The sequence below is a fragment of the Gracilinanus agilis genome, chromosome 4, assembly GCF_016433145.1.
Source record: "Gracilinanus agilis isolate LMUSP501 chromosome 4, AgileGrace, whole genome shotgun sequence".
Taxonomy (NCBI): domain Eukaryota; kingdom Metazoa; phylum Chordata; class Mammalia; order Didelphimorphia; family Didelphidae; genus Gracilinanus; species Gracilinanus agilis.
In genome coordinates this window covers 88151988-88165663 of record NC_058133.1, presented here as the reverse complement: position 1 = coordinate 88165663, position 13676 = coordinate 88151988, and the positions used below count along the sequence as shown (strand labels likewise).

Genomic DNA, 13676 nt, shown 5'->3' with positions numbered 1-13676 from the left:
GAACTTACATTCTCAAAGTTTGTTGGTATATCCATGCTCAAACGATTGTAAGTTAAAGAAAATGAACTTTACCCATGCTCATAGAAGGGGTAAAAGATTTTTAAAGGGATATTAAAAAAAGAGATAGTTTATTCTCAGTTGGTAGAATCAGGAAGATTTTGTGATTAGCTTGAGCCATAAGGAGAAGTGAAAGAGAACAGGGAGGCTGAAGTCAGGAAGATCAATACAACCAAAGTTGTGGTCATTCAGGCCTAAGATGATGAAAGGTTGGAATAATGTTTCGGTAGTGAGAATGGACTAGAAGAATAAATATGCAAGCAATTTTCACAAGAACAATTTTAAAACTTTAATAACTGATTGGGAATAAAAATAAATGGAAGAATGATCCAAAGAGTAATAAGATTTTTAGCTTTTGTGAGTAGATATAACATTTTCAAAAATGAGAAAGTTGGGAGTGGAATCTGTTTTGGATTCATGTTGATAATGATAGAACGTTATAGAACTGGTTTGTTTATAAAGGAAAAAAACAATGTAAATGACTCTAAAATGTAGATACTGCCTCATTGTGTTATTTGATTAGAAATGATATTAATAAATAGTTTTCATGTTCTTATTTTTGGTCATTATAATGATTTCATGTTTAAGGATTGCCAACAACTGTTACTTTAGGAAAAATATTTCTCATGTAATAATATGTTAATTTTATATGTTCGGGAGTATTTTTTATCATAGTAGAATGTGAACCTAAAAATTTGTACTCTGCTGTATTCTGTGTCATGTATTAATTATGTCTCTAATTACTGGAATCAATATTTAGGAATTTATTTGATTTAACAAGTCAGTTTGACTTCTTAACATTAGCATCAATAAAATATTTGACTTCTTTATAAGTTTAGCTTTCCCATTCCTCTGGGCTACAGTCTGGACTCAATTTATCTTAACTCAGAAGGGAGGAGGGAAAGTAAGTGAATAGAGTCATAAGGGGCTGCCTAAAATAGAACTTTCCACAGGATGTTGACAGATTAATTGTTTTCCTTGTTATCTTTGTTATCTTCCTTTTAGAAGTCAGCATGATTACGCCAAATATGAGCCCACTCTGTACCTTTGCTCTGCCTTTCTATAAAACAATCACAATCTTAATTCAGCACTAAACTTTATGTAACCAACTAAATAAAAGTTTGCCATGTCTGCTCTATCGTATTGCTGGTCATTGAGGGACTTGAGGTCTCACTTTACTGGCAACTGATAGTTTGCTAATAAAATGACTATGCTCAGAACTTTGTTTCTCAGTTTCTCTACATCACAAATTTTTATTGTGATGAAAGGTAAATCCAATGTCAATATGTGAATCGTATCTCTGACCATAGAGAAGATTTCAGTATGTTCTTAAAAGATTTATGTGGGACCACAAGGGAGAAAATGGAAGTTGAGGCAAAGGAAGCCAATTTTCTTATATGGTAGGGAGTATTTTTATTCCATCTACCTTCCCAGTTCCTAAACTTTTCAAAAATATTTACAACCAAACAATGAAACATTTGTATCTAGCAGCTAAACTGAATTGAAATGAACATCTTAAATGCCTGATTTATATAATGAGTTAATATTTTGTTCATCAGGTAACAGAAACACGAACTGGTCCTCTTGGCTGCAGTAACTATGACAACCTAGATTCAGTCAGTTCTGTTCTGGTTCAAAGTCCTGAGAATAAGATTCAGTTACAAGGTATGTAGGTGCACTTTCATTAAATTTATATGAAACAGGATATCATTTATTAAGTGATATTTCTTTTTTTAAAAATGTAATCTGCAATATATTGGAATTTTAAAATGTCAAAAAGGTCAGTTTTCTAATTTTTTTCTGAAATTCTTGAGGTCTTTGAGAAAATGTCAGATATTCACTTTTCTTCATAATAGGTAAACATCATATACATATATTCACATATATATATGCATATATATATGTGCACATGCATCCAGGTACCCAAACACATACACCTCTCTAAGAATGTGAAATGAATTATCTTGATAAAATTTTATTTAGTCGTAACAACCATTATCTTTACCACTTACTGTGTTTTTCTATTTCTGAATGAAACTTTCCTTCTTCCACAGTTTTAAACATAAGAATTCATACTGTGGCAACATAATTTGTTTATAATATAAATTTAAAACTATTACTCATATTTGCCTTCTGGTAAACAGAACTTTTATATAGTTTTTAAAATTATTTGAATTTATAATGTATCTTCAGAGTATCTTTCCTTTTTATTATGTTAATGGCAGTGATTCAAAATGTTTCTAGAGTATGTACTTGTCATGGTATTAGGTGAGTCAATGGAACAAGCTGTCCTACCAAAAAAGTGTCAGTTTGCATGGATATATATCCTTACTTGCATATAATGAAACACTAGATCAAAACCCAACATAGCTATACAATACAACAATGAACTATTATCTTAAAATACCTTAAAATATATGGCTATACTGGGTGTATTGATCAGGTAAATGTCATAAGGGAGAGATTCTAAAACAAGGAGAAAGAGGGAGAGAAGAAAAACTGCTTTGCTTTAGTCCATTATTCAAGCTATATAACACTAAATTAACTCTTTGTTTTTTTTGTAAAAGTGAGTAGGGGAATGATTGAGAATAACCTACTAAAATTTGTCTCATTTTCAAACTCAAGGAATTTGGTCAAATACCAGTTTATTTAAATAATATCTAAATAAAAAACTAATACCAAAGTATCCATGTAAATAAGAACATCCAGATAGTTATTAAAATATTTTTACACTAGACTAAATGAACATTAGAAATATTTTCCTAGTATTCATTTTGTCATCACTTTCATTATAAAAATATTAAAATAATTCCTCTGAATTTGTAATTTAAAAAATAACAAACTAGTGTCTAAACTATGTATGAACTTATCACTTATATTGTCCTTTTCAAAGATTATATTTTTCAGAAGATGCTAAGCATGGTAAAATACATCAACATTCTGTCCTTAATCTCTGTTTACATGAATGCAATGGTAGAATTATTTTTAATTCTACTATTTACTATGTCAGAGTGTTGAGAGACTGAGACAGAGTAGTAGTCAGAGATACAGAGAGAATTAGGAATATCTTCTTTACCCACATAGCATAAGATCTATTGATTGCACACATAGAGATACTAAATAACATTTATTTAACATTAAAACAAAAAGTGCTCCTTAATAAAATCTGAAAAATAAAATATCAACTAGCCAGTGTCAGTTGAAGTAAGACATGACCTCAGCTCATGAAAAGCATAAAGATGCTTTTTTTCCCAAAGCAAGAGTTTTCACTTTCATTTTTTTCAATCAACAGTACAGATAATACCAACAATTTAAGCCAAGTAGTTATTTCTTTGTGACTAAAGAACATATCAAATGATACATTTTAGTAGTGAAATGCAATGGGTAATTGGACACATTTTCTTTTATTTTTGTTTCCTGTTTTCCTGCTAGTTGTCATATTGTGTATTCAACTCTCTATGTTAAAGTTTCAAATATCGACACCAAATGAGAATAGCCAAATTGCAGTTTTCCCCTGTGATTTCTGATAGCACAGATCTAAGAAATTTTAACATTTATTGAATTTTTCCTAACAATGGAAGCTTTATACCTACCCCTTTTTTCATTCTTTGACAGTCCACCTAAAAGAAATCCACTTCATTAAATCTTTCATCTGAGGAACTCACAAGGAAAATGACAAAGGTTGTTCCTACATGTGACAAGGAAACGAACTGTAACATTCCTAAATTAGTCTGTATGGTTCCCGGTGGCCGGCTTTAATGATCAATAAAGTTGCCCTATGGGAGTGACAGTTATGTAACTATATTTCTATCTAATAGGCATTAGAGGTGATATATTTCTTGCAATTCTAGTTTCATTTTTATCATATATACATATATGTTATATATTTACATGTATTTATATAAAGCTTTTTAAAAATTATATTGGATCTGAGATCAACATTAAGGAAGATAATTTTACAATATATACTTTCTTTGCTCCCAAACAAAATCCTTAGAATTCCTCCAAACATCATCTATTCCTGTTGAGGATACCACCATTCTGCCAGTCACCCAGTTCACAAACTTGTCATTTTCTATTTCTGATTTATTTTTTTTAATTTGTTGAATTTTTATTCCTATTTTTCTCTTTTCTTTATTATATAACCATATGCAGAAATCTGTTCTTTTGTCCTATAATGCTGTCTGCACATATTCCCCTTCTGTCCACTCACATAAGCCAACGTCCTTGTTCAGACCCTCATCACCTCATACATGGTCTATTGCAAAATCCTGCTTGGTCTCTTGCCCTCAAAGTTTTCCACACCCCGTTCCACTATGTACATAGCTGCCAAAATGATTTTCCTAACTTGTGCATCTGACCATTTCACCCCTAGACTCAAAATCTTGAGTCTGTTGACTCAAGTCAATTGACTCAAATCAAGTCTATTGAATCTATTACCAACATAATCAAATATGAAGTCTTTTGTCATCTAAAGGCCTTCACAATCTCCATCCTTTAGGCTTTCCAGTTTCTTACATTCTACTGCTCTCTTGGCTTTCTGTTTTTCAGACATGATGACCTAATTGGATACTAGCAAAAAACATTCCAGTTTCTATGACTTTGTGATCATTGTTACCATACTTGGAATATTATCCCTTCTAGATCTAATTCTTAGAATTAATAACTTCCTTAAAATTTCCTTCAAATATGACACCCCCGGTGAGCCTTCCTTTCCTATTACCTATTACCCTCTATCCCTGCAAAGTTATCTTCCATCTAGTCTGTATTTGTCTTGTATATTCTGAACTATGGAGATATGCACCAAATACACATATATGTGTTGGTTGATATCTCTACACCTATAGGTGTATATATAAATATATCACTTTCTTTATTTAATCTTCCTCATTAGAATGTAAGTTCCTTAAGGACAGGGTTTAATACTAATTTTATTTTATCAACATAACTTAGCATTGTTTCTAATATATAGTAATAAATACCTTTTGATTGACTGAGAGTTAACATATTCTCTCCTCGTTAGTTTTTTTTATCCCTATATTGATTTAATTGATGAATCAAAATTCCAAATATCTATAATTCATCATATCGAATCTTTTAATGTCAATCTTAGATATGTTAACTGTTTTTTATTAAAAATAATAAGTATTTCTAAAATAAAATGCAAACTTCACAGCGTAATACTGAAAACCTACCAAAATCTGAATCAACCAAATTTTCTGGACTCATTTTTCATCAATACCTTTCCAAGACTACATTCTGACTTGATTGGGTTTATGAGCTATTCCTACCTTATATTTTGTTTTCTCACCTTTGGACCTTTGCATAGTCTGTCTCCCAAACTGTTGTGCACAAAGTCAACAGATGCACCTCTTATATCTAGTTTCTGTAAAGGATGATCTCAACTAAAAACACCTACATGAAGTCTTTTTTATTCACCCTATGTCTTCTTGATTTTTTTCTTTTCAAGATATAATACAATTCCTTAGCTGTGTGTAATTTGTGTGCCTAGAGGAGAATATAATCTCTTTAATAAGAAGGGAATAGTATCTTTGAATTCCTAGGGTCCAGCACAATGTTGTCCACATAATATGTTCTCCATAACTATTTTAATTGCATTTAATGGAATAATGTATATGCTTTTTAAATTATTATTAATTTTTCTTTTTTTCCTAAATAAAGGGCTTCAGGTTATCCTTCCAGACTACCTACAAGAACGTTTTGTGCAGGCAGCTCTAAGTTATATTGCCTGCAATTCAGAAGGAGAATTTATCTGTAAAGACAATGATTGTTGGTGTCAATGTGGCCTCAAATTTCCAGAATGCAACTGTCCTTACATGGATATTCAAGCCATGGAAGAAAATCTTCTTCGAATAAGTGAAACCTGGAATGCTTACAACAATGATTTTGAGGAATCAGGTAGGACATGCACTTTGTTTTAATGGGGCTGCAGACTGTTAGGATGCATTCAAATGAGAAAAAAATTTCTTTACTAATAAAAAAGGAAGAATTACAGCATAGTATGGATAGAGAACATCATCACCAAATCTTGAATCTTTGTTTTATGCTTCTCTCTAGTCCAAGTTTTTCCTCAAACTGGCATTCTTTTTCAGCTAAAAAAATTCAAGACAGAATTAATCTAATGAATTTGCCTATCAGTCATAGCTCTAATCCTTTAGGACATGAAGAGTAATTCGAATTTTTACCATTTCCTATCATTTGTTGGTTTTTTTCCCAATTCTGAAAGTGATTATTGGCTATTTCCCTAGGGCCATTCAGGGGCTTTTTGATTTTCATTGTGTTACCCACAATGATGAGGATTGACAAGATTACAGAATTTAGAGCTGAAGTGAACTTTAGAGATCCTCTTACATAAGTTCTCATTTAATAAATGTTGAAACTGTCACTCAGAGTTGGAAAGTGGCTTATATGAGGTCACACAAGAAGTATGAAATATAGTCAGGATTTGAAACTGACTTCTCTGACTCCGAATCAAATGCCTCTTGCACAATATTAACTATCTTTCATTAAATGAGAAAAATATTAAATCAGACAAATAAATTCCTATTAAAGAGTACCTTTTAGTGCCATAAAATATCTGGCTGTATTAGATGCATTCATTGGGGGATTGTCTTGAAGGAGAGGTTGAATAAGTTGTCTGTGAATTTTTAATACATTATAGGAATGCATCTTTTCTCTGATTCAGAATTCACATTTTTCATTTGCAACCCATTTCTCAGGACAAAATTACTGTCTCTACACAAACCAGGTTTGATCTAAGATGGGAAAAATCTCGCTAAACCTTCACTTTTGGTCTCCTGTGAACATCAGAATTTGGCTACTTTAATCAACTACTTGTGGTCTCCACTAGGGACATTAGAATACAGCACAGATCTAGGTATCTTGAAAAAAAGTAAAAGAATCCTCAATTCCTGTACAAATATTTCAGCTAATAATAGAGAGATAGAGGACCAAGTTTATTTTATTTTAAAAAATAAAATGCAAAACATAAAATACTCATACCTAAAGCCATAAAGCTACTTTTATCTATCCCATAATCCCATTTGCCTCAGAGAATTTTTATATATTTGACAAAGGCAAACTCAGAACCGGATTTGGTGGCTTATGACTATGCTATAAATTGCTGGAAAACTAATTGATTCAAACCTCATGAAAAAATGAACAGTTTGCAATACTGATTTGATTAGGCATATTACATTTCGCTTTAGCATTGTACAATATAACCATTCCTAGTATTTATATGAGCCCTTATTTATAGACTTAGAAGGAAGGAAGGAAGAATAAATGTTGTTTTAAGCATCAATAAAACATTTTAATGCGCAGAATAAGATTTTTAAAATGTTCAAGTTAGAATATGTTTGTGTATGTATGCATGTATGTATCTGTCTAAAACAACAAATTGTACATACCAGAAGTTCACAGTTTGGATGAAAAGTTTATTAAGCACAAAGAAAAGCAAACAAATAGCTGGATGAGTTTATTAAAATAGGGACTCAGACAATCAGATCTATTCTTTAGTAAGATTAAATTGTCACCTGAGTTGAGGTTGGAAAGAATGAGGAAAATTTTAAGGCAGGAAGTTTAGCTAGGAGACTGTGGCATTAGTTCAGGTAGGAGAGGATAATAATCTATGGAGGAGATAATATGCAAATAACTGTGCAAACAAGGTATATACAGGATACATTGAAGATATGCAGTAGAGGATAGATGCTTGAATTAATGGGAATAAGAAAAAAGTTTCTTGTAGATAAAGTGATTTTAGTTGGGATTTGGAGGAAGCCAGAATGGGGAGATAAGGCAATAGAGGTAGATAATGGAAATGGCCAGTCTACTAGAGATGAAATGGCTTGTGAGAGGAACAGTAATGAAGCCAGTGCCTTTGGATCTCAGAGTATATAGAGGAGACTGAAAAGGTAGGAGGGTGTCATTTTGGGAAGAGCTTTGAGTGCCCAAATGGGATTTTGCATTTGATCCTGAAGGTGATGAGGAGATTCTACCATGTTTTTTTAAAGGTGCTGATATGATTAGATCTATGCTTTAGGAAGATTAATTTCACACCTAAATCAAAGACAGGCTGTAGTAGGTAGAGATTTGAAGCAGCAAGACTATCAAGGAAGTTATTGCATTAATCCAGATATTAGAGGGAAAAGATCTGTACCAGGGAAATGACAGTGTCAGGAGAGAAAAGGAAGATATATCTGAAACATGTTGCAAGAGGAAAATCAAAAGGACTTGACAACATACTAGATATGGGAACTGTGAGAGTGATGAGTTGAGCATGATATTTATATATGAACCTGAATGACTGGTGGGATCACAACTGTCCAGGGTCTAGTCCACAGCTTTTGGGATACAGAAACTTGATTTAATTACATCCAATTCATTTTTTTCTTTATTTGTTACCAGACTCTTGTTTCCCTGCAACTTACCTCTGTGACATGTTGAATGTTCAGGATTTTAGTTTATCTGACATTAATTGCATTTTACTGAGCCACTTCTTGATCACACTCTAATTACCTAAGTGATATACAAACAAGAATATTTAATGATTTAGAACAAGTAATACTAGTATCTTTTTAAAAAAATAATTTTAGTTTCAGAGTGATGGTTACCAATCTTATCCCTAGATTTGAAATTTTTTTGGGGGGGGAGGCTTCCATCTATTGACTCCACCAGCCATACAGTTATTTAAAATGAGCCTCAATTATTTAAAATTAGATAAATTGATAAAGAAGCTGATTCATGTAAACTCTCTGTGCCTGAGGAACATTTCAAGACTATAAGTTGTAGAGTTGATGCCAATTTATAGTGGTAGAGGGAGTTACTCACCCCCTAGCAATGAAATCACATTAAAATATTTTTATTAAATGAAAGGACATTATTCATTTTAACTAAGTAAAAAGTATTACCACCATTCCTATCATCCTAACTAGAACCTGTATTAAAGCAAATCTTCCAGTAAAAACAGGAAATTTGGAGAAATAGTGTCTTCAGAATCAATGCTATAAGATTACTTTACAGGTAAAAGACTGAATGTTCTAATAAATTGTTTCTCTAATTGGATCTCTCTTGGGCTTCCATTAAAAAGCTCTGAAAGGCCAAGTCGACCCTAAAACACATAATTATTTTATAAAAAATTGGGGTATATTAGTTAATGTTATATTGAAAGTTTAGAGTATCTATCTGATTAATATTTACTTTGAATATAGTCATTTATTTTTCCATTACTTTACTAAATTCCAGGTACTGTATCATAAGTTTGGTTTGTATTCTAGTAATAAATATATGAAATAATATTTCCTTAAATTAGTACTAACATAATAATTCCTAGTAAAATAATAATCATTATTATAGTGTACTTTGGTTATGGAATGCCACTTATGTATCAGCCTCTATTTCAAAAATATGACATTTACAAAGCATCTCTGATAGCTTTGGGGACAGCTCTTATCTTTTTTATTCCACAAGGACAAATAGGATAAAAGAACTATCTAGTTACTTGGACCAATGACAAGAGTATGAAAGTGCTTGTGCTACCTTGGGGCAGCTGTAGCTGCTGGTGAGACTCTAAATGAGTTGTATAGAAGGATATTTACCTGCTTTTTCTTTTCTTGGGATGATGGCAATGCAGTGACAGTATTTGTAAATGTCAGCCCTTAGAATCTTCTGTAGGGATTCCAGGGGACAAATGATATATTAGTTTGTGTGTGATTTTTGTATGCTTAGATTTCAACCCCATTTTTACTGAGAATAGTCCAAGCTACAGGAGCTTAATTTCTCTTAATCACTAATTCTTTGGAGATTTTAAATATCTTCATATGTTATTATGGGATGTAAATATTAATTTGTATAAGATTAAAAATGCACTGAAGAATTGTTTATTTTAAAATATATAACTTTTTTGAAATAATGACAAAGATTCATAACTTGCAAGACTAGGAAAATAGAAATAGCTTATTTATGTCAATGTGTAAATGAAATATTGAATCAGAATATTGTCTGAATAAAATAAAGGACTTTTTGTATCTATAGTTTGTATTATTGATTGTTAACATAACTGTCAACTCCATTACATAAGCATATAGATAATAATTGATTATCAATTTTTAATTTAGATCATTCAAATAATATACTGATTCATCAGTCTTCACTTCTGCTCAAGTTCTGGATGAATATCTTACTGTGCTTTTGAGGTGACCTTTGGCTTTTGAAGGATTCATTTCTTTTCCAAAACCCATCCTTCTATAAAAATTTTCAATTTTTGTCACAAGGCATGATCAGTCAGTCAATATTCATTAAATAAATGCCAACTCTGTGCCAGGCACTGTGCTAAATTCTGGAGATACAAAATGAGGCAAAAGACAGTGACTGCTCTCATGAAGCTTATAATCTGACTGGCGAGACAACATGTATTTATAATTTATTATGGTACTGCAATATTCCAGCCTTCTAGTCTCCAAATTTTACAACCTCAACTTTGACCACAACTCGTCTCTCCACAATTTATTTAATTGCCAAATCTTTCCCTTTATTCCTCCACAACATTTCTCACATCTTTATTCTTCTCTCATATAGCCCACCATGGGCCTTAATCACCTCTTTAGACTACTTCAGTGCCCTCCTAAATTTCTGTATTGCTTCAAATCTTCACTGTTTCAGTTCATAGTCAACAAACAGACCAGTCTCTTAAGTGGCAATCTTGACAGTGTTTCTACTCAAGAAACCATTCTGTATAAATACCGTAGTACTTTGGAAAGATAACAGAGTCTCCAGATTGGTTTTAATATACATTCTTCAAGTTTAGTTCTCTCAGCAATCAAATACTTTGTGTCAAATCATGAATTCAGTTATTGTTTTCATAGTTAGAATAGCATTTTAAACTTATAATAACAACTGGCTAACCAGATAATTGGAGGAGGAGAAATAAAATAGTGAAAATGTACAGGGGAAAAAAAAAGAATTATTGGCAAAGAGAACTTAGGAAAATATATGTGTGGAGAAAAAACAGGATTATTGGAAAATGATTGGTAGGAAGAAGGAGCTATAGAAGATATGGAAAACAAATGAGAAATGTACTGGTTTTAAATAGTATACTAAGTCAAATAAAAAGCAAAAAAATGGGTTCGTTAGTTATCTACACACACACACACACACACACACAAGTATATTTTCAGTCAATAGCATTTAAAAAGCTTGCCTTTAAAAAGTAAAAAAATTAAAAAGGAGATGGTCAGAGAACACATATTTATATGCATTTTTTTGCTTATTACCCACAATTCTTTTCTGAAGCAACTAGAGTTTTTGCTTATTTAGGTCATCATTGAAAATGAAGAAATTGTGATATTTCTCATTTAGCAAAAATTCTCTTACATATTGTGAACATTTTTTAAAAGTCCTTTAAAACATACTTTCATTTAGGATATGGTCATTAAAATTCTATTGTAATTCTTGACAGACTAAATTTTTATTTATCCATATGATGTCCTATATAAATGGGACGTTACATTATTTGGTAACTTTAAGAAAGGCAGATGAAGGCACCCTCTTGTGGAAATTGCTTTGATGCTACTGTGGAAAACTTTCCTGTCATGTTACCTGAAAATCACTGTACTTTTTAAATGTTATAATTACAAAACAGTGAATGCTAACCTTTTGTGTGTCTTGAGGATTAGATTTTGTTATTTTGATTTACACTCTATTTTCTACACAGCAATTATTTTCTTATTTTTTCCTTTTTAGTACTTTTGTGTCTTTTTTTCCTTTCAGTTATGAATTCATAACAAAGTCTGAACCTCTAGCTGACTTTTGTCCATTTACATAAAATTGAAAGGAGTTTTTTAAGGACAAAGGATAATTTCCACCTTCCTGGTTTGTCATAAAAAGTAGAAAATTCATCTGTAGAATTCATTTATCCAAGCAAAGGGGAAAAGCGCAATTCGAGAGACATAAATAAATATAATAGAAAGGTTATTCTGAGTACTGGACTTTTACCCAATCCTGACTAGTTCTATGATTTCAATATAGTTATTTAACTTGCCTCTGTCTCTTCATATATAAGATGAAAAATAATTTGATTATATAATCTATAAAGATTAGTCCAACCCAAAAATTAACAGCTTTTCAGTGATGCAGTATTTAATTGTATTTTAAAAATCTTAGATAAGCTAAATATTGTGGCTATCTGGAGAGAACTGAATAGAAATAAAAAGGAATACACCTTCTCCAGGGTACATGGTACCTTTACAAAAATTGACCATATGTTAATGCACAAAAAATTTATAGTTAAATGCAGAAAAGCAGAAATAATTATTTTCAGATTGTAATACAATAAAAATTTCATATAGTAAGGGAACATGAAAACGGAAAGTAATTAATCAAAGACTAAATAACTTAATCTTAAAGAATAAATGAGGTATAGAAAAAGTAATAAAAACAATATATAATTTTATTGAAGGCAATGATAATAATAAGAAAACATATCAAAGCATATGAGATACAACAAAAGCTGTTGTTAGAGAAAAATTGCATTTATAAATGCTTATATCAACAAAATGAGAACAGACTAATGAATTAAGAGGGCAATTAAAAATTTACATAAAGAACAAGTTAAAAATCCTCAATTAAACACCAAATTAGAAGTCCTAAACATCAAAGGCAAGATCAATAAAATGAAATGTAAGAATAGCATTGATTTAATAAATAAAACTAGTTTTATGAAATTAAATCCCCAAATAGATAAATCTTTGGTTAATATGATTTTTTTAAAAAACTATATAACACACAGATTATATATTGTAACCAAACTAGATTCATACTAGGAATGCAGGAATAGTTTAATATAAGTAAAGCTATCAGTATAATTGTTTACATCAGTAACAAAAATAAGAAAAATATGTTGACAAAGTATAACACTCATTCCCATTTAAAAAAAACACTAAAAGACATAGGTATTAGTGGGCTTTACCTAAAATCATAAGCAAGTAATATTTTAACATGTATAAGAGAGAAGTCTTTCCAGTAAGATAAAAAGTGAAACAAGGATTCTTATTATCATCAATATTAAATAATATTGTATTAAAATGATAGTGATTGCAATAAGATTAATAAAAGAAATTGATGGAATCAAAATGGGCAAAGAGGTAATAAAACTATTTCTTTTTCAGATGATATGATGGTATATGTTGAAAATCCTAGAGATTCAACTAAAAATATTAGTTGAATCTATCAATAAATTTAACAAAATATCAGAATATAAAATAAACCCACATAAATCATCACCATTTTTATATATCCCTAACAAAGAGATGAAAGAAGAGGTAGAAAGAGGTAGAAAGAAATACCTCATTTAAAATAACCACAGACAGAATAAAATACCTAGAAATATACCTGCCAAAAAAAACCAGGAAATACACAAATATAATTATTAAATATTTTTATCCAAATAAAATCAGATTTAAATAATTAGAGAAATATTTGTTCTTTATGGGTAGGCTAACCAATATAATTAAAAAGACAATCCTACCTGAACTAATCTACTTATTCAATGCCACCCAAATTAAATTTCCAAAAAATTATCAACTTTGAGGAGCTAAAACTTG

At 30.8% G+C, this 13676-nt stretch overlaps 1 protein-coding gene across 1 annotated transcript in view; it reads left to right on the top strand.

Moving 5' to 3' along the window:
* BRINP3 (BMP/retinoic acid inducible neural specific 3) overlaps positions 1–13676 on the top strand; it is a 488755-nt gene that overhangs the window by 330338 nt on the left and 144741 nt on the right. Inside the window, exons 4-5 of the mRNA XM_044674904.1 lie at positions 1617–1722; positions 5740–5976. Of these exons, the coding sequence (XP_044530839.1) occupies positions 1617–1722; positions 5740–5976 (343 nt within the window). The remainder of the gene's footprint in view (positions 1–1616; positions 1723–5739; positions 5977–13676) is intronic.